We start from the raw sequence: 25,955 nt of genomic DNA, 5'->3' as shown, positions 1-25,955 counted from the left end.
TTTAACTAACCTGTTTTGGTAGACGAACATTCCGAGTCCGGATATCAAAAACAGTAAATAAATTTTTAACAAAACATCATTTCATATGAATCATGATGAAAAACAAACAATCTAATATTGTTTACATACCTTGACTATATGTCTAATGATCTACAAAAATATAAGAAGAACAACAAACATTAGCAGCTGCCAAAACAGTTTTCAACATCAAAAACATAACTTTTCTTGAATAAATTGAAGATCGAACAACATTAAGAAACAGTATTTAACCTTAATCATGTAGTTTTACCTTAAATCTTTTTATATATTATTGATTAAATACACCTATAACATGTTCGATCTACATATAAAAAAAAGAAAATTCATCAAAAATTGACATTAAACATTTACAATAAATAAATATCTACTATAGATTATATACCTGCAAATTATGTGGACATATCATTTACAATAAATAAATATCTACTAACATTTACAATAATAAATATCAAAAACCTAAAATACAGACATACACGACTCAACTAAAGCATCAAATAACCATTGAATACAATCAACTAACCTCGTTAACAAAAGGCCAGATCTTTGTAAGATGAGCATTAAGCCATGGCAACTTGAAAAATTGAACAACAAAATCAGTCCCCAAAAATAGAAAAAGCATGAACAGAAAAAAAAACCAAGATAAATAAACAAAACTCAACTTCTATCTCTGTAAAAAAACAACCCAAGAATAGTAAGCTACATTCGTTTAGAAATATTCATTGACAAAACTTCTTTTTCACGCCATATTCTAGTGATGTGCCCTAATTTTATAAAATTTTCAATATTTTTACATGCTGGTCAACAGTCTATTTGGAACGTAGAAGATCTGAAGAACATACATAAAATGAATATTATAAAAACCAAAATACTACACAAAATCGCAAACCTGGTTACTGAATCGTTAGAATTTCGAATTTTCCGACAAATTCCTGGACAATTCAAACATAAAAAAATTGTATGGATCAGGAAAGTTAAATATCAATAAAAACCTCTAATGATAGAAAAAAAAAAGCCCTAATTAAAGGAAAATATGAATGATACTGTAACACCCCAACCCGGAAGGGCTGACGTGTCACAATAACGGTAACATAACAAAAGTCATAATTCCATTTATTTATTTGATAAGGACACAACCATACGATCATTAAAGTTAGGATTAATATACAAGCGGAGACATTCATCTTAATTAACTAATATCTTCAGATTTATTCCTAGGCTTTATTCTTCTCTCTTTTCCCCTCCCAAAGTAACCTGTGGACCTGTATATATAAAAAGTTTACGGAATGAGCCGAATGCTCAGTACGGAATTTTAGGCTCAAATAACAAATAAATGCTTCATATGAAATCTTATCCGGATGGAACTTTAGGCGAAAATGATACGATGCAAGAACAAAATTTCATAATCATATCTTACGGATGTACCCATGAGCAAACTTAAAACGTGACAATACACAGGTAGCTACTCCTGCATAATTATCACATGAGATGGCGAATTGGCATACCCGTTATCCACCTCCTTATACTTAAATCCTAGGATCGATCCATACGCCTCCTAATAGCCTTATGTACCACACTTGTACTTAAGAGACGCCGTGAACTGATCTCTCCGTCACGGATGGAGCACATGATGTTGATGCCACAACAACATGCTCGTGGGACACTCCACGAGAAGCGATACTCAGGGTATCAGAGTACAAATGGTCTTATTCACATAACTTATAAAACTTATTTTCATAACAAAACGGAACATATATTGGAACATGCGATAATGAGTATAACAACATAATACTATCGCATGACATGCAAGTTAAATCAAATGATTAGGATAGGAATCGAACGGACTGTCAAATGAATCGATAATCAAAGACGTGAGGAGTTTTTAACAGATATAGTAATTTAGTGGTTTTATAATAATTTGAATATGAAGCAATAAAGAGTGGGGTAAGGATCCGTACCTTAATAACTCCAAAGTGAAGCTACCTTGTGCTAATGTTTTAGATTTATACGGGCAGAGTTTAGACTACTGATTAATCTTTTAACCTAATTTAAATAACATGCACACAAACTAGGTTAGTAACTTAATACAGCCTTTACGTCAATTCACGAGATTAAACCTTCACAACAATTAACAAGTGCAATACTTCAACTCATTTATCGAATTTCGACAAACGACAAAGTTTAATACTTAATAATTCGATCGGATTCACAACGAATAACAGAGCATAGTCCGAATTCGAACAACACTCAAATATTCAAGTCGAAATCACGATGAACAATAAAGTATAAGCTCAATTTTGAGCAGCACTCGGACAATCGTCAGATAGTTATAAACGATCGGATGTTGAATCGTAATAGCGATCGAGTTATTACCCTGATTGCGGCAGCGATTCGTGAATTGTGTGTGTTGTGAACGATTTCTGCTATAACTCAGCGTATACTGTGAGTTTTTTCGTCGTTCAAGTGCCCAATTTCAAGTCCCAGACTCCTCTATTTATACCCGAAATTTGACCCTGTCGCGTAGCGCGAGGGGTACCCCCATGGGCGTCGCGCTACGCGAGGGGTAACCTATGTTTATAGGGTAGCTACGTGTGTAACTAGGCTTGCTGTGTTGACAGTTTCTTAAATTTCGAATTTGACAGATAGTTATGAGGATAATCGTAACTAGGGTTTTGCCCCCCCTGAATTTTAGGGGCCCTGATCCTGATTCTGATGATTCTGAAAATTTTAGGGTTAGTGCAGAATTACTTGGGTGTCTTAATTAGGGTTTTCTTAGTGGTTAATGATTTTAAATTTAGGGGCATTACAACTATTACCCCCTTAAAAGAAATTTCGTCCTCGAAATTTTTGCAAATAAGCATATAACCTATCGCATAAGTACCAGAAATGAAAATTTTATAGCAGAGTTACTAACTTATATAACTAGAACCTCCTAACCACACATGTGTATCTGAAATTTATAACTAAGGTCATGACTATACTTGTCAATTATCCTATATATGTGCCCTAATGGTCCTTCTTAAAATATTCTTTCCGTATGAAAAGTTAATAGAGACTTACAGATACTTAGAGTGACTATTAGTACTGACATTTCCTACATAGATATACTTAGTCATAGCTAAAATATCTTCTCATAAGGTAAACCATAAATGACCGTAAACAGAAACAAATGAACATATATCAAATAGCAAGATTTACCGTTACTCGACTAAAATTCTATTGCGAGAATAGATTAGGGTATAGAGAACGAATTGATTCTTCAGATTCCCATGTTGCTTCGTGTTCAGAGTGATTTTTCCAAAGGATTTTAACAAACGGAATTACTTTCCTACGCAAAACCCTTTCTTCTCGATCTAAGATGGCTTCTGGTTCCTCTTCGTAGGACAAATCTTCGTGAATCGTAAGTAACGGATAACTAATGACGTGGAGTGGATGATAATTATATCCTCTTAAAGAGGATATATGAAAAACGTTATGAACGTGAGAGAGTTGAGGCGGTAAAGCCAGTCGATATGACACTTCTCCAATTCTTTCAAGGATTTCAAATGGACCGATGAAACGGGGACTAAGTTTCCCTTTAATTCCAAATCTACGAACACCACGCCAAGGTGATACCTTTAAGAATACGTGGTCACCAATTTTAAATTCGAGGGGTCGTCTATCTTGATCTGCATAGCTCTTTTGTCTACTCTGAGCTTCTTTCAGTTTTTCTCGGGCCATAGTGACTTTTTCATTTGTAATCTGAACTAATTCTGGCCCTTCAATAATCTTTTCTCCGACTTCATCCCAGCATAATGGTGCGCGACATTTCCGACCGTACAAAAGCTCAAAAGGTGCCATGCCAATACTTGCTTGCCAACTATTGTTGTAAGCGAACTCAACAAGACATAAATATTCATCCCAATTTCCAGACCATTCAAGTGCGCATGCTCGGAGCATGTCTTCCAAGGTCTGAATCGTGCGTTCTGACTGCCCATCTGTTTGTGGATGGAAAGCCGTACTAAACTTTAGTTGTGTCCCCCAAGCTGCCTGAAAACCTTTCCAAAATCGTGAGGTGAAACGTGGGTCTCTATCGGAAACAATGGAAGATGGTGTGCCATGGAGTCGAATAATTTCTTGAAGAAATATTTCGGATAACTTATTAACCGACAATCCTTGCTGAATTGGTAGAAAATGTGCTGACTTTGATAATCTATCGACAACCACCCATACAACATCATTCTTCTTGAATGTCTTAGGTAGACCAGTAACAAAATCCATTGTGATCTCATCCCACTTCCATATGGGAATATCCAATGGCTGCAACAGACCGCTTGCTCGTTTGTGTTCAATTTTCACTTGTTGGCAAGTGAGACATTTACTTACGTATCGAGCAACGTCTTCCTTCATGCCATTCCACCAGAAGTTCTGTCTTAAATCTCTATACATCTTGGTAGATCCTGGGTGAATCGAAAATGGTGAGCTGTGAGCTTCGGCTAACAATGACTCACGAAGGGTGGAGTCATCGGGTACACAAAGTCTTTTGCCGCACCAAATCACCCCTTGATGGTCTATACTAAATTCAGATTGCTTACCCACCTCGAGATTTTGCACAATTGCCCAAAGTTCTCCATCTTGCTTTTGTGCTTCTTTGATCCGGGATATGAGGTTGGGTTCAATCTGCATTCTAGCTAGATATCCATCAGAGTTACTAACCTGAAGCCAAATGTCCATCCTTTCGAGATCCTTCCTAACATGAGGTTGAATTTGTAGGCAAGATATAGTCCCGGAGTTCTTTCGGCTTAATGCGTCAGCTACTACATTGGCTTTGCCTGGATGGTATTGAATATTTGTGTCATAATCTTTTAAAAGTTCTAACCACCTTCTTTGCCTCATATTTAGCTCCTTCTGCGTAAATATATACTTGAGGCTCTTGTGGTCGGTAAAGATGTCACAACTTTCACCATACAGATAATGTCGCCAAATCTTAAGTGCAAAGACGACTACGGCTAATTCTAAATCATGTGTAGGATAGTTAACTTCATAAGGCTTCAACTGACGGGAGGCATAAGCGATAACCTTCCCATGTTGCATTAGCACACAACCTAATCCTTTCTTTGAGGCATCACTGTAGACTTGGTAACCTCCTGATCCAGAAGGAAGAGCGAGTATCGGAGAGGATACGAGTCGTTTCTTTAATTCTTCAAAGCTTTTCTCTTGTTCTTCATTCCATGAGTACTTCACCCCTTTCCTGAGGAGTTTTGTGAGTGGTAAAGCAATTACCGAGAATCTTTCAACAAATCTTCGGTAATAGCCAGCAAGACCCAAGAAACTTCGTATTTCGGTAACAGAAGTGGGTCTTGGCCATTTTGTAATAGCTTCAACCTTTGTTGGGTCTACCATAATTCCCTCTGCTGATATGACATGACCTAAAAATGATACTTGGCTAAGCCAAAAGTCACATTTGGAGAACTTCGCGTACAATTTCTCATGCCGCAAGGTTCCAATTACTTCATGTAGATGTGCTTCATGCTCTTCGCGACTTTTAGAATATACCAGAATGTCATCGATAAAGACAATAACGAATTTGTCTAGGAATTTGTGAAATACGCGATTCATCAAATCCATAAAGACTGCGGGTGCATTAGTTAGCCCAAAGGGCATAACCAAAAATTCGTAATGACCATATCGAGTACGAAAAGCGGTCTTGGGAACATCCTCATTCTTGACCTTTAACTGATGGTACCCAGACCTTAGGTCGATTTTTGAGAAGAACTGAGCCCCTTGAAGTTGATCAAAGAGATCATCAATGCGAGGCAGAGGATACTGATTACGAATAGTAATCTTGTTCAGCTCTCGGTAGTCAATACATAAACGCATACTACCGTCTTTCTTCTTCACAAATAAGACCGGAGCACCCCAAGGTGAAACACTGGGTCTTATGAATCCTAAATCTAACAATTCTTGCAATTGTTCCTTCAACTCCTTCAGTTCCATCGGGGCCATACGGTATGGAGCTTTAGAAATAGGTTCGGCACCAGGGATCAAGTCGATGGTGAATTCTAACTGACGGTCGGGTGGTAATCCCGGGAGTTCATCCGGAAATACATCAGGATATTCACGAACAACGGAGTGGCTATCGATACTCTTAATACTAGCAGAAGTATCCTTAATCGATGCTAGGAATCCAGCACAGCCGTTTGATATGGATTTTCGAGCCTTAAGTGCAGAGATAATTTTAAGAGATTTATGGGCTTGAGTTCCCTGATATATAATATCAGGATGATGAAGATCACCGAAAATAACTCGGCGAGAATGACAATCTATAGTTACACGATGTCTAGACAACCAATCTATTCCTAGAATAACATCAAAGTCACACATATGTATTGGAAATAGGTCTGCCTTACACACAATAGATTCAATACGGATCGGACAATCCTTATATACGTAAGTGATTACGGATGAATTTTCCATGGGGGTAGAAATGGTTAAGGTATGATTTAAGGGAGTTGGTCTTATAGGAAGGTACTTAGTAAACGAGTGGGATACTAAAGAATGAGTCGCTCCTGTATCGAATAACACATAGATACTACGTTCACCAATCTGAAGGGTTCCAGATACAGTACCTGGAATATTAGCAGCGTCAGTAGCGGAAAGTGCGAAAATTCTTCCTCCAACATTGGGTTGATTATTCTTCTTAGTATCTTTCTTAGGACATTCCTTGATCATGTGTCCAGTTTGGCCACATCTAAAGCATGCTCCTGTACTTCGGTGACATACGCCCTGATGTCTCTTACCACAAGTATTACATAGAGGATATGTAATCTGATTCGGGTTTACTTGTTGATTCAGTGGTTGAGCTCTAATAGGTTCTGCATACAACTGAATCTGGTTTTGAGCAGGCCTCAGGTTTTGAAGTCTAGGTTGCCATGGACGTGCTTGATTTCCAGAATTTTGATTTCCTTGCACTTTACGATCTTGATGCTGTGGCGCAGTGGATGATTGGCTGATTTCTTGCTTAAATTGGCCTTCTCTATTTCTCTTCTTATAATCCCCAGTTCGAGATAGGAATTCTTTCCTTTCGAATTCAAAAGTTTTGATTGCATCAGCAACTTCGGTGATATCCTTAAATTTCATGTACATGATCGATTTCCGAATTCGATCATTAACTGCCCACTTGCATTTTTCTGCCTGGACTTCTGCTGATCCTGCAACATCTCCTACAATACTAGCCAACCTTGAAAATCGAGTAATGAACTCAGAGGCTGGTTCATCACTCCCCTGTCGAATTATTGCATACTCCCTGATATAAGCTTCTTTATCAGCGGTCGAAAAATACTTATCGTAAAACATATATTACGAAAGTCGACCCATGAAAGATTAGCGTCAAAATCATCCCCTCCTTTGACTTGCTTATATCCTTCCCACCAAGTTTGTGCGTCATCTTCAAATTTGTAGGTAGCCAGTCTAACTTTGTATTGCTCCGGAACTCCAAGAACTCCGAAGATCTTTTCAACATGAGCTATCCAGTTTCTTGCTTCGACTGGATTAGTAGCGTGACTAAAGGATTTCGGCTTTTGTTTTTGGAATTTACTAATCCATATGTCTATACTATAAGTAATATTGTTAGTGGTATTCTCACGAGTTTCACCACCAGAGATTGGATTAGTGTTAGTGCGTTCTGGATGAAGAGTTTGTTGAATAACGGCCTCAGCTATTTGAGCAACCAGGTTTGGAAGCAACCCAGCAACAGCCTGGTTGATAGCATTAATTATGTTTGGATCAACTGGAGTCTCATTCGAAGAAATGTTGTTACGTTCATGGTTAGTACGAGTATTCCTACGTGGCGGACGACGAGGAGGCATCTATAGGAATAGACATAGGAGTTAAATCAAATAAGAGATCAAGTTGAATCCTATCATAGATATCTACCCATTCCTCACAGGTCTTAATTACTATCTTCAAGTTTTCTACAGGAAAGAGCCTTTGCTCTGATACCATAGCTGTAACACCCCAACCCGGAAGGGCTGACGTGTCACAATAACGGTAACATAACAAAAGTCATAATTCCATTTATTTATTTGATAAGGACACAACCATACGATCATTAAAGTTAGGATTAATATACAAGCGGAGACATTCATCTTAATTAACTAATATCTTCAGATTTATTCCTAGGCTTTATTCTTCTCTCTTTTCCCCTCCCAAAGTAACCTGTGGACCTGTATATATAAAAAGTTTACGGAATGAGCCGAATGCTCAGTACGGAATTTTAGGCTCAAATAACAAATAAATGCTTCATATGAAATCTTATCCGGATGAAACTTTAGGCGAAAATGATACGATGCAAGAACAAAATTTCATAATCATATCTTACGGATGTACCCATGAGCAAACTTAAAACGTGACAATACACAGGTAGCTACTCCTGCATAATTATCACATGAGATGGCGAATTGGCATACCCGTTATCCACCTCCTTATACTTAAATCCTAGGATCGATCCATACGCCTCCTAATAACCTTATGTACCACACTTGTACTTAAGAGACGCCGTGAACTGATCTCTCCGTCACGGATGGAGCACATGATGTTGATGCCACAACAACATGCTCGTGGGACACTCCACGAGAAGCGATACTCAGGGTATCAGAGTACAAATGGTCTTATTCACATAACTTATAAAACTTATTTTCATAACAAAACGGAACATATATTGGAACATGCGATAATGAGTATAACAACATAATACTATTGCATGACATGCAAGTTAAATCAAATGATTAGGATAGGAATCGAACGGACTGTCAAATGAATCGATAATCAAAGACGTGAGGAGTTTTTAACAGATATAGTAATTTAGTGGTTTTATAATAATTTGAATATGAAGCAATAAAGAGTGGGGTAAGGATCCGTACCTTAATAACTCCAAAGTGAAGCTACCTTGTGCTAATGTTTTAGATTTATACGGGCAGAGTTTAGACTACTGATTAATCTTTTAACCTAATTTAAATAACATGCACACAAACTAGGTTAGTAACTTAATACAGCCTTTACGTCAATTCACGAGATTAAACCTTCACAACAATTAACAAGTGCAATACTTCAACTCATTTATCGAATTATCGACAAATGACAAAATATAATACTTAATAATTCGATCAGATTCACAATGAATAACAGAGCATAGTCCGAATTCGAACAGCACTCAAATATTCAAGTCGAAATCACGATGAACAATAAAGTATAAGCTCAATTTTGAGCAGCACTCGGACAATCGTCGGATAGTTATAATCGATCGGATGTTGAATCGTAATAGCGATCGAGTTATTACCCTGATTGCGGCAGCGATTCGTGAATTGTGTGTGTTGTGAACGATTTCTGCTATAACTCAGCGTATACTGTGAGTTTTTTCGTCGTTCAAGTGCCCAATTTCAAGTCCCAGACTCCTCTATTTATACCCGAAATTTGACCCTGTCGCGTAGCGCGAGGGGTACCCCCATGGGCGTCGCGCTACGCGAGGGGTAACCTATGTTTATAGGGTAGCTACGTGTGTAACTAGGCTTGCTGTGTTGACAGTTTCTTAAATTTCGAATTTGACAGATAGTTATGAGGATAATCGTAACTAGGGTTTTGCCCCCCCCTGAGTTTTAGGGGCCCTGATCCTGATTCTGATGATTCTGAAAATTTTAGGGTTAGTGCAGAATTACTTGGGTGTCTTAATTAGGGTTTTCTTAGTGGTTAATGATTTTAAATTTAGGGGCTTACAGATACAACATGAATCTGCTCAAATCGATGGACGATTCAAATGATTCAGCCAAGTTTGTATGGATTGTATTACAAATAACATCAAAAGAAGATTTAATGGCGAAAAAATAAGACCTCATTTAAAAGAACGAACCTGGTATATGGTGATTTAAGAAGAAAATGCGGTGATGATCGATAGATGATATCTAGGGTTTAAGAAAGAGATAGATTGTGTTTAAAATAACAAAGAAAAATCAAAGACAGAAAAGAAAATTAACATACCTATGCTCGATCGGTGAAGAAGGAAGAACCAGATTAGAGAAAAATAGATCTAGGGTTTGAAAAAAGTGAGGTTGTGAACAATTGTTGTTTGGAAAAGATGATATATAAGATCCATTAACTTGACCCGATTATAATTCGGATCCCGTGTCCAATTCTCAAACCATCTAATATTGTGTCTTCCCTCCCAAAATCATCATCTCCTCAACCATAGGATGCCACATCATCAAAATGGCTTCACCACTCAAGGACACATAGCCCACGTCATCTCATTTATTAATATATATAGATATAGATATAGATATAGATATTAACTAATATAAATAATAATATGTAAAAAGCTATTAATATTATAATTCTAATTAACTTAACGGTATTTTATTAATACAAAATTTTTTTTAATAATGGCTATAATTATAATATTATTATCTCACAAGGGGATGATTCAAATGAAAACCACTTTTATTGTGAAAACTCGAAAACTAACTAAAAAAGCCTAAAAAACACACAAATTTTTTTTTTCAATTTTTTTTATAAAAATCGCTGGTTTTTATATATAAAAAAAAACTTTTTTTCAAAAAAAAAAAAAAATTTTTTTGTAGTACACATGTGTAATAATACACATGTGTAGTACACATACACATGTGCACTACACAAAAAAAAATTTTTTTTCTTTTTTTTTTGAAAATTTTTTTTGTTTATATAAAAAAACCTGCGAAATTTGGTTTGCAAAAAAAAAAAATTGTATGTTTTTTCGGCTTTTTTAATTAGTTTTCGAGTTTTCACAATAACTAGTGGTTTTCATTTGAACCTTCCCCTATCTCACAAATTATATATTGTTATCACAGTTTTAGTCAGTTGCGGAACCATAGTAATATGAGTCGTAGCACGGGCTACGGTTCAACCCCGTATTCGTAGTGCTTTTTTCGGGTTTATATAAATGATACCCCTAAAAAATACGAGGATACCTCTATCCAAAAAATAGGATACTTGATATTATTAAAATCCCAATTTTTTTTTTATAATCTCAAACATTTTCAACCCAAAATCTTGTAGAATAATTATACCCGAATGATAAAATAAGCCCAAATTAACAATAATAAAATTGAAAGGACTCCCTAAATATAATTAATAAAGTTAACCCAAGACGCAGAACGATATTATATTGAATAAGTGATCTTGCTCGTCTTATGGTGGAAACCAGAACACATAGTTCTTGTCCTTTGGTTTATCAGGTAGTGAACCTAACTTTAGTTTTACCGGTCGCAACCGCAACCGTTGAAATATATATATTTTTTTCTAAAGTGAAGCATGTCAAGACGGATTTACGCAATCGAATGGGCCTGGAATATTTGAACAATGCTATGGTTTGTGCGGTTGAAAATAAACTTTTAATAAAGTAAAAGACGACGATGTGATGGAACGCTTTCAAGCTATGAAAAAGAAAGAGGGCACATCTATTAGGTATTTGTTTTACTTTATTTATTATTGTTTATTTTATAATTACCCGGTAATTTTTTTTTTGGGATACTTCTAAATTAATGGGCTACTTTCACCACTGATTTTAGTATTTGTTAATTATTAATATCATACCTGATTGCAATAAAGGTTATTGGTATTTATCAATATCATACCTAGTTGCAATATAATAAAGGTTATATTAATATTATTGATAAAGAATCTCTAGTTGAACATATATATACTAGGTTATCACCCGTGAGTACTCACGGGCTATGAATCTTTATATCTAAAAAATAAATATACATATATATATATTAATAAATAAAAATATACCATGTAGTTGTGAATCTTTATAACCCGGGAACTTCCCAAGCAGAAAAAATCAATTTATAATCTAATTATGTCATTAAATTGGTTAAAAAACATGTTTTCAAACGTTATTAAGTGTTTAAATAAATAAGTTAAAATTTGGTGTCGATACTATGCGGTACCAATGTTGAAATTAAAAGACATGTTTTCAAACGTTCTTTGCCGTAAAATAACACTTTTCTTCCATGGGTGCCTCCTTCCTTTTCTTTACATGTGCACCCCTATGCTGCGCGATACGGTACCGGTTAAGCCAAAGCACTTATGAAGAAATGAGTTGAGCCAAACTACTTTTTTTACCATAATCCCAAAGAAATATAGGCACTTGTGTTTTTACCTTTTTTAACCGAAACCCGATTACCAAACCTGACCCAATGCTACCTAAACCGAGTATTTAACACAATTGTACATGAAACCACACATGACCTAGGAATGAATAGTTGGAGAAAAGTATGAATACATGCGAAGTTAGATTCGCAATGATCACTTAAAAGACAACCGCTCCCGCGTAATAGAGGTCGGACACGATCGCTTATAGGACATGGCACAAAATCGCAAGCTAATAGTAGTGGTTGCAAAAGGTTGGGTCACATAATTCTTCGTAAAAAGGTTGGGTTAGAAACATATACGCTCACTAGTTATAAGGCTATGTGTTATGGGGCTTGGATGGGGGCTTGGATGAGAAAAAAGTGCTGCCACGTAGGTGACACATATGCACACTTTTTTCTTACTCAGAATTACCCAAAAGAGGTGTGATGGTAGGGGCTTTGTTAAGGATTAAGTAATTATTGTTTAATTATTATTATAATTTATTTATCCTGGTCTAGATGAGGCCTTCTTGTTAAGGGTTGTGGAGTTAAACCTTGGATTACTTCATTCATAAATTCGATTGCTAGCTTGACCGAGTCCACGATGACCGCGTCTTCTTCAGAATCCGATGATGAGGATGAAAAATCCATGGTGAAAATTATTTAGTCTGAAATGTTTGAATTGTATGTGTGAGAGATATGAGTTTATATAGATCCTCAATATATGTTTGAATTGTATGGTGAAAATTATTTAGTCTGAAATGTTTGAATCTATATGAGTTTATATAGATCCTCAATATGACTTTTGTTACCATCGACAGAATGCAACAACTTTCAAAAACTAAAGTAATAACTCATGCAACAACTTAATGTTCAAGTTTCAAAAAGGTCTAACTGCAAAATGCAATAGCTAACTCAAAAACTTACAAATAACTTCAAATAAAAAACTGCAAATAACTAAAAAGAATACAACTAACTTGAAATAAAAAGAATATCAAATAACTAATTGTTGTTTCGTTTCCTACGATACTCCTCGCGAATTTCGTTCTTAGTCATCTCGGCAAACTCGCGATCTTCTTCGTTAAGGTGTTCGACATTCATAGCCAAAGTTTTCATATCCAAATATCTTTGTCGGTTTTTCTTAACGGTGACGATTTCGGCCAGATTTGTAGTTAACCGTTCGATGCCTTCTTTGAAAGTGACCGCTATATCGCCAAATTGTATACCTTTATTTTTAGCCCCCGCTTTGTTGTTCCTCCCCGGTGGGCGTGGAAGTTCCTCGTCGGGGTCGAACTCGTCATCGGGGTTGTTAAGATTGATTCCCGTACGAGCGTTGGAACTACCTTGGCTAACATCTTGAGACGAAGAAGTCTTGGTTCGTTTCGATAATTGACCATCAACCACTAAAGGAACCAAGTGCCACTTTGTAGATTTTTTCAAAATCTCCCAAACGGGTCTTTGAGAAAACATGACGTTCATCTCTTGAAAATACTCATCCATTGTATAGTTGTAAACATCAAAGTCACTTTGTCCGCTTTTTCGATTAGGCCAATTTTTATTATAAAGATTACCAAATAAACCGACTTTTCGACGAATTTCGTTCCAATGACCCGAAATCATGTCGACGGTACGACTTTTATTCCCCACACTAGTCCAAAACAAAGCTCGAATCCGGTCCCAAAATTGTGTTTTAGTTTGGTTGACGCCTACACAACAAAATATAGATAGAAGTGTAAGCTATTAATTTAAAAAAATACATAATTAGTGTAAAAAACGAACAAACGTGTTAGAATAAATAATAAAAGATTACCAACACGTTGATTTTCCGAGACATCAACCCAAGCACGCGCTAACGCGCATTCTTCCTCGACCGTCCAACGCTTAGCCCTTCGTTGTATGGATCCCGATGACTCACCGGCTTGTTTTTTCTTGTGTGAGCGTTTTTTTGGTTCGAGTTCGGGTAGGGTCAATGGAAAGAACGATTGTTGTAAAGGGGCTTGTGTTTCGGGTACCCATTCTGTTTGTGAATCGGGTAAATCCCAACCGCCGGCCCCGTATTGTTCGTATGAGTCGAACTCAAACGAGGGTCGGTAATCACCTCTTTGATCCATAATTTTTATAAAATTTGAAGTTGAAGACTAAAAAAAGTTTAAGAGGAGAAGAATATTTTAGAGTGGTGGGGGTTTGAATTACAAAATGTGAGGTTTATATAAGTGTTTAAAATTAAATTTTATTTTTATTTTTAATTGGTATTTTTTAGTATGTCAACAAAAATATTACCGTTTGATTATTTGCTCCAAAGTCAAACTCATTAAAGATATTTATGTCACCAACAAACCATATTTACTTTTCCAGCATACAATAAGGTTATATGTACTGGGGCGCGAGAAAGAGCCATAGCGCCGCTATGGCGCCTAGAACACCGCCCCCAAGGGCGCTATGTTTCAAAAATGGGTGGAGGGCGCCAGATTTTTCGCGGCGTTATTGTTGTTTGGTTAATTGAGTTGGCCAATCAAAAATAGAAGAGTTTTTTTATATTAATTAATAAAACTTAAAATTATTAAATAGGTAATGATGGGTAGGGGCTTTATGACTACGGCCTCAAATTGCATAACGCCCCATAAAGCCCCTTGCTGACGTGGCACGACACGTGTCGCATAACGCCCCCAAAAGGGCTGTATTACTACACATGGCCTAATGCCGTGGCTAGCCCCACCTACTTTGCCCAAAGCCCCAATTTGCTCCAAGGTGTTATGGTATACTTGGGCTTTGTTTGCTGATGTGGCATACCAACAAAGCCCTGGGCTTTATGATAACACATAGTCTAAGAAGGAAATTTATGTTGCTAAATTTGGTTGTAAAAATATTACAGTTGTTGTGGAGTTTAGGTGACAACTGAAACTTATCGAACGGTATTTTTTAGCATTAAAACTAGGTTATAACCCCGTGTATTACACGGGTTAAATAAATGTAATTTATATACTAAATACTAAATCATAAAACAATATATCTTTAAAAGTCTTATTTACTACATGGTTGAATAAATGTAATTTATATATTAAATTATAAAAAAGTTATATCCTTAAGAAACTCGTGTATTGTACAGGTTGAATAAATTTATATAAAAAAATTAATAAACTGAAAGTTAATAACAAACCCGATTGTGAAATCAAAATGATGACCAGTTTGATTGGTTTTACGGTTTTAAATCGAACTGTAAACACCCTTAGTAATAACTAATAGGGTTAATTTATGTTTCTTTTTGTAATGTAGTTATTAAAATAACTTTTGAAAATGATGTAAAACCACAAAAGTTTGAAACATATATATTTTTTTTAATTTCATGAAGATATATAACTTAATTAATTTTATTATATATCTAGAGTTTGAACCTAGGTTATTAAGGGGAGGTGTTATAATGTTGATGTAACGAAAAATTATCTCTTTGGAGGCATTAACCATTACGCATGGTCTAAGGGGCATTTTTCTGCACATTAACATCAGAACGCCCCTTCAAAAAAATGGTAACGAGTAATGCCTCTTAATGGCCATTTCATTCAATACATTCCATTTTTTCTCTTCCTTGGACATTATTTTAGAAATGCTCCTTCCTCTTCATGTCTCTATAACGCTCAGAGGTGGCGCTGGGCGTTATCAAACTATTTCATGCCCTTATGATGCCCATTACGCATGATCTTACTCATTGTGTTTTGAGATAAATATTTTTCTTTATTGAAATACTGATTTACAGCGACAATGATTTTAAATATGTTATTATTTTATTTCTTTATTATCGGACAGTTAAATTTGCCATTCAAAAAAATATATATAATTTGTAATATCAATTATAATTGAGATAATAAAGAACGCTTATCTCAAATTTGTTTTCATACTCTTCTTCCAATCGATAGTTATCAATAAAGTAAAATTACTTTTATCATAACACTTTAAAAATATATTTATTTACAATATAAGATATTAAACTAAATAATATTTAGTAGGAAGGTTATTTATATTTAATTAGAATAGATTAAACTAAAATTATAATTATCTATAAGAGATGGCCTAATACGATGACAAGTGTACCTAAGGAGGTTTCTTTTATTATGTAGTATAAATATAGATCGGTAGACATAAAGAATTAAACGTGGAGAAGAAGTTATAGTGATTAGATCTAGGGAATGAAGTTCTTCGTGATGTGGACATGGACAAACATTACTGAAAGGAAGTATAGAAGTAGAGTTCGACAATGTTTTTCATGTAAAAAAAGGAAAAGGTGTAAGGTGGACTAGTTACTCATGAGGGGTTTATTGTGATAAAATCACTTAGGTGGTGTTTGTTTTTTTGGCCAGAAGCACTTCTGGCCACTTATGTCTGCGTCGCGCAGACGCGCGCAGAGGTTTGGAGTCCGCAGCTTGTTTGTTTTTTAGAAGTGGTTTCATTAAAAAAGTTGTGCCCCAACTCTTTCTGGTGCAGGCCTTGCCCTATGTCTGCAAGCCTTTTCCATCCTCTTCTCAAAAAACACAGAGCCCTAATCCTCTAATCCTGACAGCTGCAACCTCCTTCCCCACCACTTCCACCTCCGGCGGCACCACCTCCCCCACCGGCTGCACCTCCACGTCGACTTCCACCACCACCACCACCACCTCCACCACTCCCAACCTCAGCGGCACCCCACCATCTGCGACCTCCAACCTCAGCGGCACCCCAACCCGCTACGACCTCCACCACCACGTCTCCGCCACCCGTCTCCTCCACCCGACACCCCCAATCACCTCCACCTTCAAAATCGCCGCCGTCAATCGCTGATTTTGCTCCGATTCTTCATAATCGCCACTGTTTCTCTCTCTCTCTCTCTCTCGCTGAAGTGGTGGTGGAGGTGGGAGATGGTGGTGGCGAAATTAGGGTTTCTGGATGTGTGGTGGTGGTGGTGGTTGCGACGGTGTTGACGGTAGTTGTTGGTTGTGGGTTGTGGGTTGTGGTGGTGGCAGGTGGACGGTGGTAGATGAGGTGGTGGCGGATGGTTGTGGTGGTGGTGGTAGATGAAGTCAGAGAGAGATAGAGAGGAGTGTTCTCTGTGTTTGTTGTGTGTGTGTGTTGTGAGAGGAGTAGAGAAGAGGTTTTTGTAGAAGTAAACAAACGCTCTTCTCCTTGCAGACTGCAGACCTTTGGTCCACCTCTTCTTCTGCAGATGCTTGCAGATGTGGTCCGCAGACTGCAGACCTTTTTCCCGTAGAAAAAACAAACAACACATTAAGTAAAAACAAACAGTAATAGCATACATTTCATTAGTTAACTTTAGGGTTTATATCATTTGTGATTTAAAATATTGGGGTATTGGATTTTATCAGTACCAACTATTGGATATTGGCCGATGGCACTCACAACAATCACTCTGACTCCCACCACTCCTAACTTCACAATTTGTGTGTTGTGTCACTCCAGTTAAATGGTTTTTGGCTCCCCCTTTATCTTTTAGGAGAATATTCAGTTGCAGTCATTAGTAATTCAAAAAGTGATAACCTGATATCATGAATAAAACAAGTCAAACACTAAGGGGGTGTTTGGCTTAGCTTTTATTTTTTTTTTTTGTCTTAAGCTTATATTTTAAAGTAGCTTATGCTTATTTTCTTTCATTTGATAAGCTATTTTTAAGTGTTTGGATTAGCTTATATTCTACAAGTTGATAAGCTCTTTTTAAGTGTTTGTGTTAGCATTGTGTGTATCAAATTTAAATGAGTTAATCCACCATTTGAGGGCAAATGAGTAAAAAACTATCTTCCCACAAGCTTCTTGGAATTAGCTTATATAAGCTAATAAGCATAAGCCTAAAAAGCTAAACCAAACACCCATTAGTGCTTATTTCATAAAAATAAGCTAAAAAAACTATAAGCTTAGATAAAAAAAGCTAGGCCAAACACCCCCTAAGAAATGTTCACTTGTGAAGTGACACAACACACAAAGTGTTAAGTTGAGTGTACCGAAAGTTAAAGTGATAATTAAGAGTGCCAGCGACCAATACAAAATAAATGGGAGTAATAAAATTCAATAACACTAAAATATTTCACAAAAAAGAAGCTTCACAAAAAAGAATCAAACTTTTGAAAATTTTCCATTAACGATCTAGGTACATGAACATTAATTTAAGAAACTAAAACAAAACCATTCGTAGGCAGTCTTCAAGAGCCACTAAAAAGTCATGTTAACCCATATTGCAAACAACTCCCTCTTTGTATTAAGGGCTATTAAATAGGTTGTATATTAACAAGTTTTTTTTTTTGAGAAGAAACTATTATACACAGACCCCCCTCAAAACCGAGGGAAGCCGAACAAAACAACCAACCGATTACATACAGGAAAAAGAGCACCAGCCTCTTCACGAAATACCTCTATTTTTAGATCTATTACGGTACCACAAGTATCCTAAAACTTTCACGTCCTGAAAAATTTCTAAAATTCCTTTGACTTTGTTATTGAATTTCTTCTCGTTCCTAGCCTTCGAAATGCACCAACAACCCGTCATGATGATGCCATGCAAAACCTCCTTGGCCGAGCTCTCTAAACCTGAATGCTCGTGGATAGAGAGAAGGTCACTGATCGAAAACGCATATATCAGACTGATGCGGCACCATCAGCTAATAAGAAACCAAATGCTAGAAGCAACCGAACAGGAACAAAAAATATGCTCAGCATACTCCATGGGTTAAGAGACATAATTAATAATAATATGTTGACCGGATGTTAAGAGACATAATTAAGTATTTTTTTTTATTTTTTAAATCAAAAACCACTAAAAAATAGGGTTAGATGATGTTAAAGGGATTAAACCATTTCCTTGAAGTAAAATAAAATAAAATGAGTAAAAAAGGTTGATGTGGCATTTTGGTGGAGTTAAAATGAGTTAAAGTATACCCGGCCAAAGACCTAAGAAAAAAACTAATAAGTGCGAGTAAACTAGAAGCATTAGTGATTTGGATGATAAGAAGCCAAGATAGCCTCTTTCTATTACACATGCGTTTGTAGTGATGTGTTAAAATTAGGGTTGTTTAAAAAGCTTGTGTTTCGTTAAAAAAAAGCTCGGTTTAAAATCAACTTGAATATAAATGAGCCAGCTTGGCTTAATTTGTAAAGGACTCGAGCTCGAGCTTAGCCTGGCTCAGCTTGTGAGATTGTGAGCCGGGTTGAATAATATTATTTCTATTTACATTAATTTAATTTTAAATGTAATAAGGCTAAAAATACGTGGGAGGGGGTTAAAGTATTACCATTTTAAGTTTAGTTAATTGAATAACATATAAAAATATAAAAACTATAATAATAATAATAATAATAATAATAATAATAATAATAATAATAATAATAATAATAATACATATAATATTTTTAATATGTCTTTATGTCTTTAGAATTAAGAAAAAAAACAAATATAATATGTAAAGCTATATTGATTTTTTATTTATTTATTTTTTTGTTTTTTTTATTTTATCAATACTTGTTAAAAAATTCAAAAAATTATTAAAAAATATTAATGAGCCGGCTCGATTGGGCTCGACCCTTTTACGAGCTGAGCTCGAACTTGACTTTTTAGCTCGATAAAATAAACAAGCCGAGCCGAGATAGCTCATTTAAATACGAGTTCGATGTCATACCTCAAGCGATGGCGGAAACATCGGAGTGAGACGAACGAGATTGATCGAGACTTCATAACACTAAATGTGACAAGTATTTAAATAAATAATTTTCATTTCATTGTTAATAACAAGTACGTTGTTTGAAATTGAAATACAACAAGTTTGAAACAAACAAAATACAACCATTATCAAATCACTAACTAATAAACACGAATTTAAATTTTGGTATGTTTCTAGGCATCCTACTAAGTTCCGTGCATTATCATCATCATCATAATCCTACAACATGTATTAAAGTATAGTTCAATACAAAAAGTATTGGCGAGTATACAAGTTTTGAGTACTAGCATATAATAAAAAGAGTTTGAACAATCCACATAGCAAACTTAGTTATCAAGATTAACGTATAAACCAACATGTGAATAAACACGTCAACCCAAAGTTTACTCAAGTATGAATGAATGAATTAACAAGACCTCACGAACACGGGCGGTGCGTTACTCCTATAGCACTATACATGTTAAGGGTAGGCTCGTACGAAGTTAATGACAAGTTTATCACAAAAAGTATAACCCAGAAATAACGAATCAAGTACAACATATTAGCATGCATGTATTGGATTGTTGTATAATTGCATAAAGAATATGTGCATGTGTAAGTTTGTATAATGTAAACATGTTGCACCCAAAAGTGTAAACGAAAAAGGGTGTCGAGTATACTCACAATTTTGCAAAAGCTTTCTGATTATCCGTGAGTGACGAGTTGTTTGTGAATATGGAATCGAAGGTAAGGTTATACGGTGTTTATGGAGTGGTTAGGTTCAGGATTTAGAATTTGAATACAAAAGTATGTTATGCATAAAAGTATATCTAGTTCAAGTACTCGTTTTTGACACTAGGTTGTATGTGATTTCATGGGTCCTAGTTTGCCCATTAGAATCATCAACGAGCGACTTTGATTCGTAGATAAAGTAGCCTAAGTGTATGACGAAGAACCATGACCTGATTATCATCATAAATCCAACCATGTTTGTATATACAGTTATAATATTAATCCTAAGCTAAGCCCAAAGTTTCATAGATAATCATGTAAGTCAAGCATGGAGGTTTAAGCTTTTTGTATGATTCACCACTACACAAATCATCACAAGGATGATTTGGAGGGTCTTGAATAACATGAAATAAAAACTAACTACTACATGCTCAAGTAGCCAAGTAAATCCTAACCCGGGTGAACCACCACGACATGGAAAGAGTTAACTAAGTGTCGGAGGCAAGGCGGGGTTATGTTACTTTGATACTATGAAGCTACTTGAGTGTTCATATAAAAGGTTCACAAGTGAGGTAGTGGAACTAGATTGGAAAGCCAAAGCTCCCACGGTTCACACTTTTACAGGTCACAAGATTAACCATATGGAAGATGGTGAATCGTGATTTTTTTCAACACTTGGGTTATAACATGTATGAACTTTAAAGTAAAGAGTTTTGAACTCATAACTTGATGTAAATCACCTCAACACAAACCCACAACTATATGCTAAGTTATGAGCTTGGTGGGTACAAGATTTCACCAAGTCTTAGCAAAGAAATTGAAGTTACATAAACATGAACAAAAACAAAAAAAATAAATCTCACTTTGGACCTCAAATATGGTGAGGTTTCACCTTAGTTTGCCATGGCAAACTTGTGAAAACCTTCCTAGAGGTTATCCAAGTAAGATAGAAGAAGAAACAAACAAGAATGAGTGAAAAAGTGAGCTAGAACTCACTTTAGAAGCCTTGAAACTTTCTGCTCAAAATCAGAATTTGTGAGGGTTCTTAAGAGGATTTGAGAGTGTTTGTGGAGTTTGGAAGTGAAAAGGTGTGTTTAGAATGGTGGTATTTATAGTGGGGGGATTAGGGTTAGGAGTTTAGAGTGTATTAAAAGAAGTTAGGTGGGAGTTGGATGACAAAAATGGCCCAATCCGTGTGTAATTCGAAGCTGGTTGCGGATCAGGGTCACCCGCGCGTCGCGGAAGGATGAGGGAGTCGGGCCCCGTGTCGCCTGTACTAACATTTGACAACTTTCAGAATTTGACAAATTTAGTCCCTGGAGTTTGGTCCTGGTACGTTTGATGGTATTTTATGTATAATTAATATATTTTCAAGTACCAAACAAGTATATAAGTATAGATTAAGTATTGTAAATGTATAACTAAGTATTTTCACGCATAAAACGTATAAAGTCACGTATTTACTATAGCTTGTAAGTATAATAAGTGTGTATTTACAAAAACGATGATTAGGTGCCGATCATGTTAATAAGATACATGTAAAATGTAAAACGAAAACGTGAAATAAATGTATAATTTAGGTAAAATAACCAAGTTTTATTACGAATTAAAGCTTCGAATTACGAAGCTGGAAGTGAAATACGAATACGATACGGATATAAGTTTCCAAAAATAGGAGTATACATAATCTTTCTAAATAAGGAAGGTTCCAAAAAGCGAGGCGTTACACTCGAGCTCATCTAAGTCGGCTTGGCTCGGCTCAATTACAGCCTTAGTTAAAATAATAACCAATATGAATCTGCGAATCACTTTAACGTCATTGGATCAAATTTAAATCTATGTTGGAAATTTTCTTGGTATTATGAAAGACTTACTACTCATAACATTCATTTCCTCTTTAACCATCGGTGTGTTAACCATGATTAAGTTCAACTGGTGATATGGTTCGATTATTTCATTGGAAATTACATCGGTGTTTGAAATTACTTTAGATATATGTAAATATCACAACCATTGACCCTACTCTGGGCGGGAGCCGTGAGCAGATACAAGTGGTACCAGTGTTTATTAAAATTGTTACAGTGGAAAACTTATCAGGACTGGGTGTCAGGAAAAAATATCAGAGTTTCAAACACCAAAATTTTCATTTCATAAGTTGTGAGATAAAACCCGTATTTACATCAAGGATTTATATGGAGATAAACCCTTGATTACAAGCCCGTAGAGGGAAAATAGGTTAAGAGTATCCCAAGCCCGTATAGGGAAAATAGGTTAAAAGTATTTACATGAGCATAAATCTTTACAATCCAGAGATATTTGTAAGCACAGTCGTTTAAACAAAACAATTAACAAGGTTGCAATTTACTGGACGCTCTTATTCTGGAATGAATGGAATGATGTTCCATTAGAATGTTAACGGGTCTTATTCAAGTCATATGATTTGAACCGGTTAACTATAATAAAAAACTATACGATTCGCTAGATTAAGCAGTGACCTGATATAATTTGGTTTGTACCCTCACAGGTACTATGAATTATATAATATGGGTCAAACAATAATACATTCTGATTATATTTGAAGGAATTTGACCAAATTCGGTTAACTTATATAAACTAAGCTATATAAGTCAACCGTACGCGCATAGGCGACATCGGGTGACCGAATGAGTCAATATCAAGTTCATTATGCCAAAACATGTTTAATATGTTACCACATCAGTAGGTATTTCAATTTATAAGTTCATCATGATTCAAAACTATTTTATGCCCCAAAAGGGTATTTTGGTTAATATTTAGGCATAATACATGAACTTGCATAAAACCCGACAAACGATTATGATCAAATGGTATAAGCTCATCGAGTTATTCCATACATTAATATGATCCCAATACAACTTCAAATCAATAGCTAAATTAATTTAAACGAGCCAGAATCGAAAGTCAAAGCAGAAGTCAAAATGCTTGACTTTCGGTTGCGAACTGAGCTATAAGCAGGAAATGACGGGTTGGACATGATCTAACATGTCCTAATATGTTTTACCAACTGATATAATGGAAAAAATTAGTGTTTAGATACTTAGAAGTTCATTTAACTTATTTTCCGAAAATCTACATTTTGACTTTATTTTTAATATAACTCTGACCCCTTATTTGACCAACTTAACGTGATCTTCAGGAGGTGACCTCATAGGGGATTATCACCTACCTTATTATGATCATGTAGCCATATCCGATTCGAACATTGGCTTGACCATAATGGTCATAACCGAAAGTCAAAGCAAAAGTCAATTTGCTTGACTTTCGGCAAATAACTTAGCCTAAGAATGAAAAAGAACTATGAAAGAACACTTACAAGTGTTCAAGGCAGAGACTGAGCTCCTGTAGGAGGCCTCTATAGATCAGAAGCACTCCAAGAAGGATTAGAGAATGAGAAATGTGAATGAGCAAGGAAAAATGGTGCAACTTTGGGGCTATTTATAGTTGCAAATTGATTATAGGATTATGCCATGTGTTAGCATGGATTCTTAGGTGTGTACAAGTGCCTAGTGAGGTGTTATAACAAGAGAGATGGTGGCAATTTGCGAGCAAGATGGCATAACATGCAGGCTGCCATGGCAGTCTGCCAAAACTGCCAGTTGCACCCCTTACGAACCGTAAGGGGTGCTGGCTTACGCTCCGAAAGGACTTAGCACGCCCACAATTTCAAATATCCTTACGACCCGTAAGGACTTATCAGAATAAAATATAATCAATGCCTTACGGTTCATAAGGCATAAGCCTTGCGGTCCGTAAGGGTCACCCAGATTCCAAAATTTGGCATGTTGACATAAATAGTCCATCCACATCCAATCTTCCACAATTTTACACATTTAGTCCCTCTCGTCCATGTAACTTGGCATATTTGAGAGTGGATTAGACACGTGTTGCCATTTAATTCGATACAAATTTCCGAGATGTTACACAGAGTTGGTACCATTCTTGCATACTCGAAGAATTTTGTCGTATACTCACGACAATTCACATCAACCATTTTGTGATTTAGGAACTAACTAGCCATCTATTCCTTTTCATGAGGGGGACATAATTTCCTTTCTGTCATTTCCTGAAGTTCTTCCCAGTTCATGGCATAGGCCTTGTCACTTCCTTTAGCCTGAAGAATCGTGTTCCACCATTCTAATGCCTCATCTATAATGAGATTAGAAGCAAACATTACTTTATTTTCTTTGGCACATTTACTGATCTTAAGAACAACTTCTGTCTTTTCTAACTATCTCAGAGCAGCCATAGCTCCTTCACTACATGCGAACTCAGTTGGCTTACAAGATAAAAAAATCCTTGTAAGTACACCTGAAAGTCATTGCCTTCATTTTCTTAGGAAATGGGGCTTTGATATTATCGTCATTACCTCCATCGACACTGTGGCTAAAATCGTTACTACGAGTGCGCTTGCTACTCACAGCTTTAGTATTTTCTACAGGGTTTCTAATAGCTTCGATAACTAAAGGTATAGCATCAGCTATTCATTGGGCTATTATATTTTCTTTGGCACTTTTGTCCAAGGAGTTTTCCTGATTATTCTGGACCGTTCGATTAACTTCGTTTGACATCTGAATTGTAAACATATTCCAAATATTAATATCACAGAATAAATAACAAAATAATCAAAATACCGTAAACACAAATAAATCAGAGCATATTGTCAAAATCGTCGACCATTTGGACTTATATTTTTCTTATATATAATATGCTTCTTATATTTTACATACACTACCACACACACACACACACACACACACATATATATATATATATATATACAAAATACAGAGAAAACATTATACATTCATATATTATGTGGTTAGTTTCCTAAAAGTGATGCTCACTCTCGTCGTACTTCCAGATGAGTTTTTCTCCTACATTCCGGATTCGACTTCCTGCATCTATTAGTTTCTCGCCATAGTGGCGAATCTCTGTAACGTTTTCCAGGTTCATCGGGGGAAAAGCAGGGAGTTCCGGTTGGAAATTTGGATAGAATGGATAAGGATTATTCATGAGGTTTTGGAATTCCCAATCATTAGTCCACCATTCTTCCACCGGATTTGGGAGTGGTTGTTGTGGTATTATTGGTGCAAGGTTTATAGGTTCTAGATTTATTGGCATGGCGGGATAAGAGGGCATATTCAAATTAATTTCTTCAGGTATTGGCCTGAACATCTCGCAGTTTTCCAGTCTTTGGTCTAATTCCTCCCACGATAAATGCATGGTGGTTTGGTTTGAACTTTCGTCTGTAATTGTTTTCCACTTGTTTCTCCAGTTCTTTTGGTTTTTGTCGCTGTTGGAACCTTCTTCTTCCTTCTTACCTTCCAATACAATA

General features: G+C 36.0%; 2 protein-coding genes and 1 long non-coding RNA gene across 3 annotated transcripts; all 3 read right to left on the bottom strand.

The window, feature by feature from the left end:
• Window positions 1–270: 270 nt before the first annotated feature.
• On the bottom strand, window positions 271–966 carry LOC110920647. The gene is made up of 3 exons (XR_002581813.2): window positions 926–966; window positions 560–610; window positions 271–340 (listed from the first exon to the last, which is right to left on the bottom strand). It is a non-coding gene; the product is annotated as an uncharacterized LOC110920647 (long non-coding RNA).
• Window positions 967–13,181: 12,215 nt separating this feature from the next.
• Window positions 13,182–14,290, bottom strand: LOC110925089. Its single transcript, XM_022169057.1, has 2 exons — window positions 13,990–14,290; window positions 13,182–13,885 (listed from the first exon to the last, which is right to left on the bottom strand). The coding sequence occupies exons 1-2, from the start codon at window positions 14,288–14,290 to the stop codon at window positions 13,182–13,184; spliced, it is 1,005 nt and encodes a 334-aa protein (XP_022024749.1).
• A 2,428-nt stretch (window positions 14,291–16,718) lies between these two features.
• On the bottom strand, window positions 16,719–24,611 carry LOC118488900 (glycine-rich protein 2-like). The gene is made up of 2 exons (XM_035986322.1): window positions 24,542–24,611; window positions 16,719–16,984 (listed from the first exon to the last, which is right to left on the bottom strand). The coding sequence occupies exons 1-2, from the start codon at window positions 24,609–24,611 to the stop codon at window positions 16,719–16,721; spliced, it is 336 nt and encodes a 111-aa protein (XP_035842215.1).
• Between the last annotated feature and the right edge of the window lie 1,344 nt (window positions 24,612–25,955).

Source organism: Helianthus annuus, chromosome 17 (assembly GCF_002127325.2).
Source record: "Helianthus annuus cultivar XRQ/B chromosome 17, HanXRQr2.0-SUNRISE, whole genome shotgun sequence".
NCBI classification, from domain to species: domain Eukaryota; kingdom Viridiplantae; phylum Streptophyta; class Magnoliopsida; order Asterales; family Asteraceae; genus Helianthus; species Helianthus annuus.
This window is presented reverse-complemented; position numbering and strand designations above follow the sequence as displayed.

Excerpts from the sequence above, each read along its gene's own strand:
- LOC118488900 (XM_035986322.1), bottom strand. The coding sequence starts at position 24,611 with ATGGTTGATGTGAATTGTCGTGAGTATACGACAAAATTCTTCGAGTAT. Across the intron at positions 16,985-24,541 it reads AAGAATGGTACCAACTCTGT|CGATTGACGGCGGCGATTTT; the intron begins GTAACATCTCGG and ends GAGCAAAATCAG.
- LOC110925089 (XM_022169057.1), bottom strand. The coding sequence starts at position 14,290 with ATGGATCAAAGAGGTGATTACCGACCCTCGTTTGAGTTCGACTCATAC. Across the intron at positions 13,886-13,989 it reads CTCGGAAAATCAACGTGTTG|GCGTCAACCAAACTAAAACA; the intron begins GTAATCTTTTAT and ends TTTGTTGTGTAG.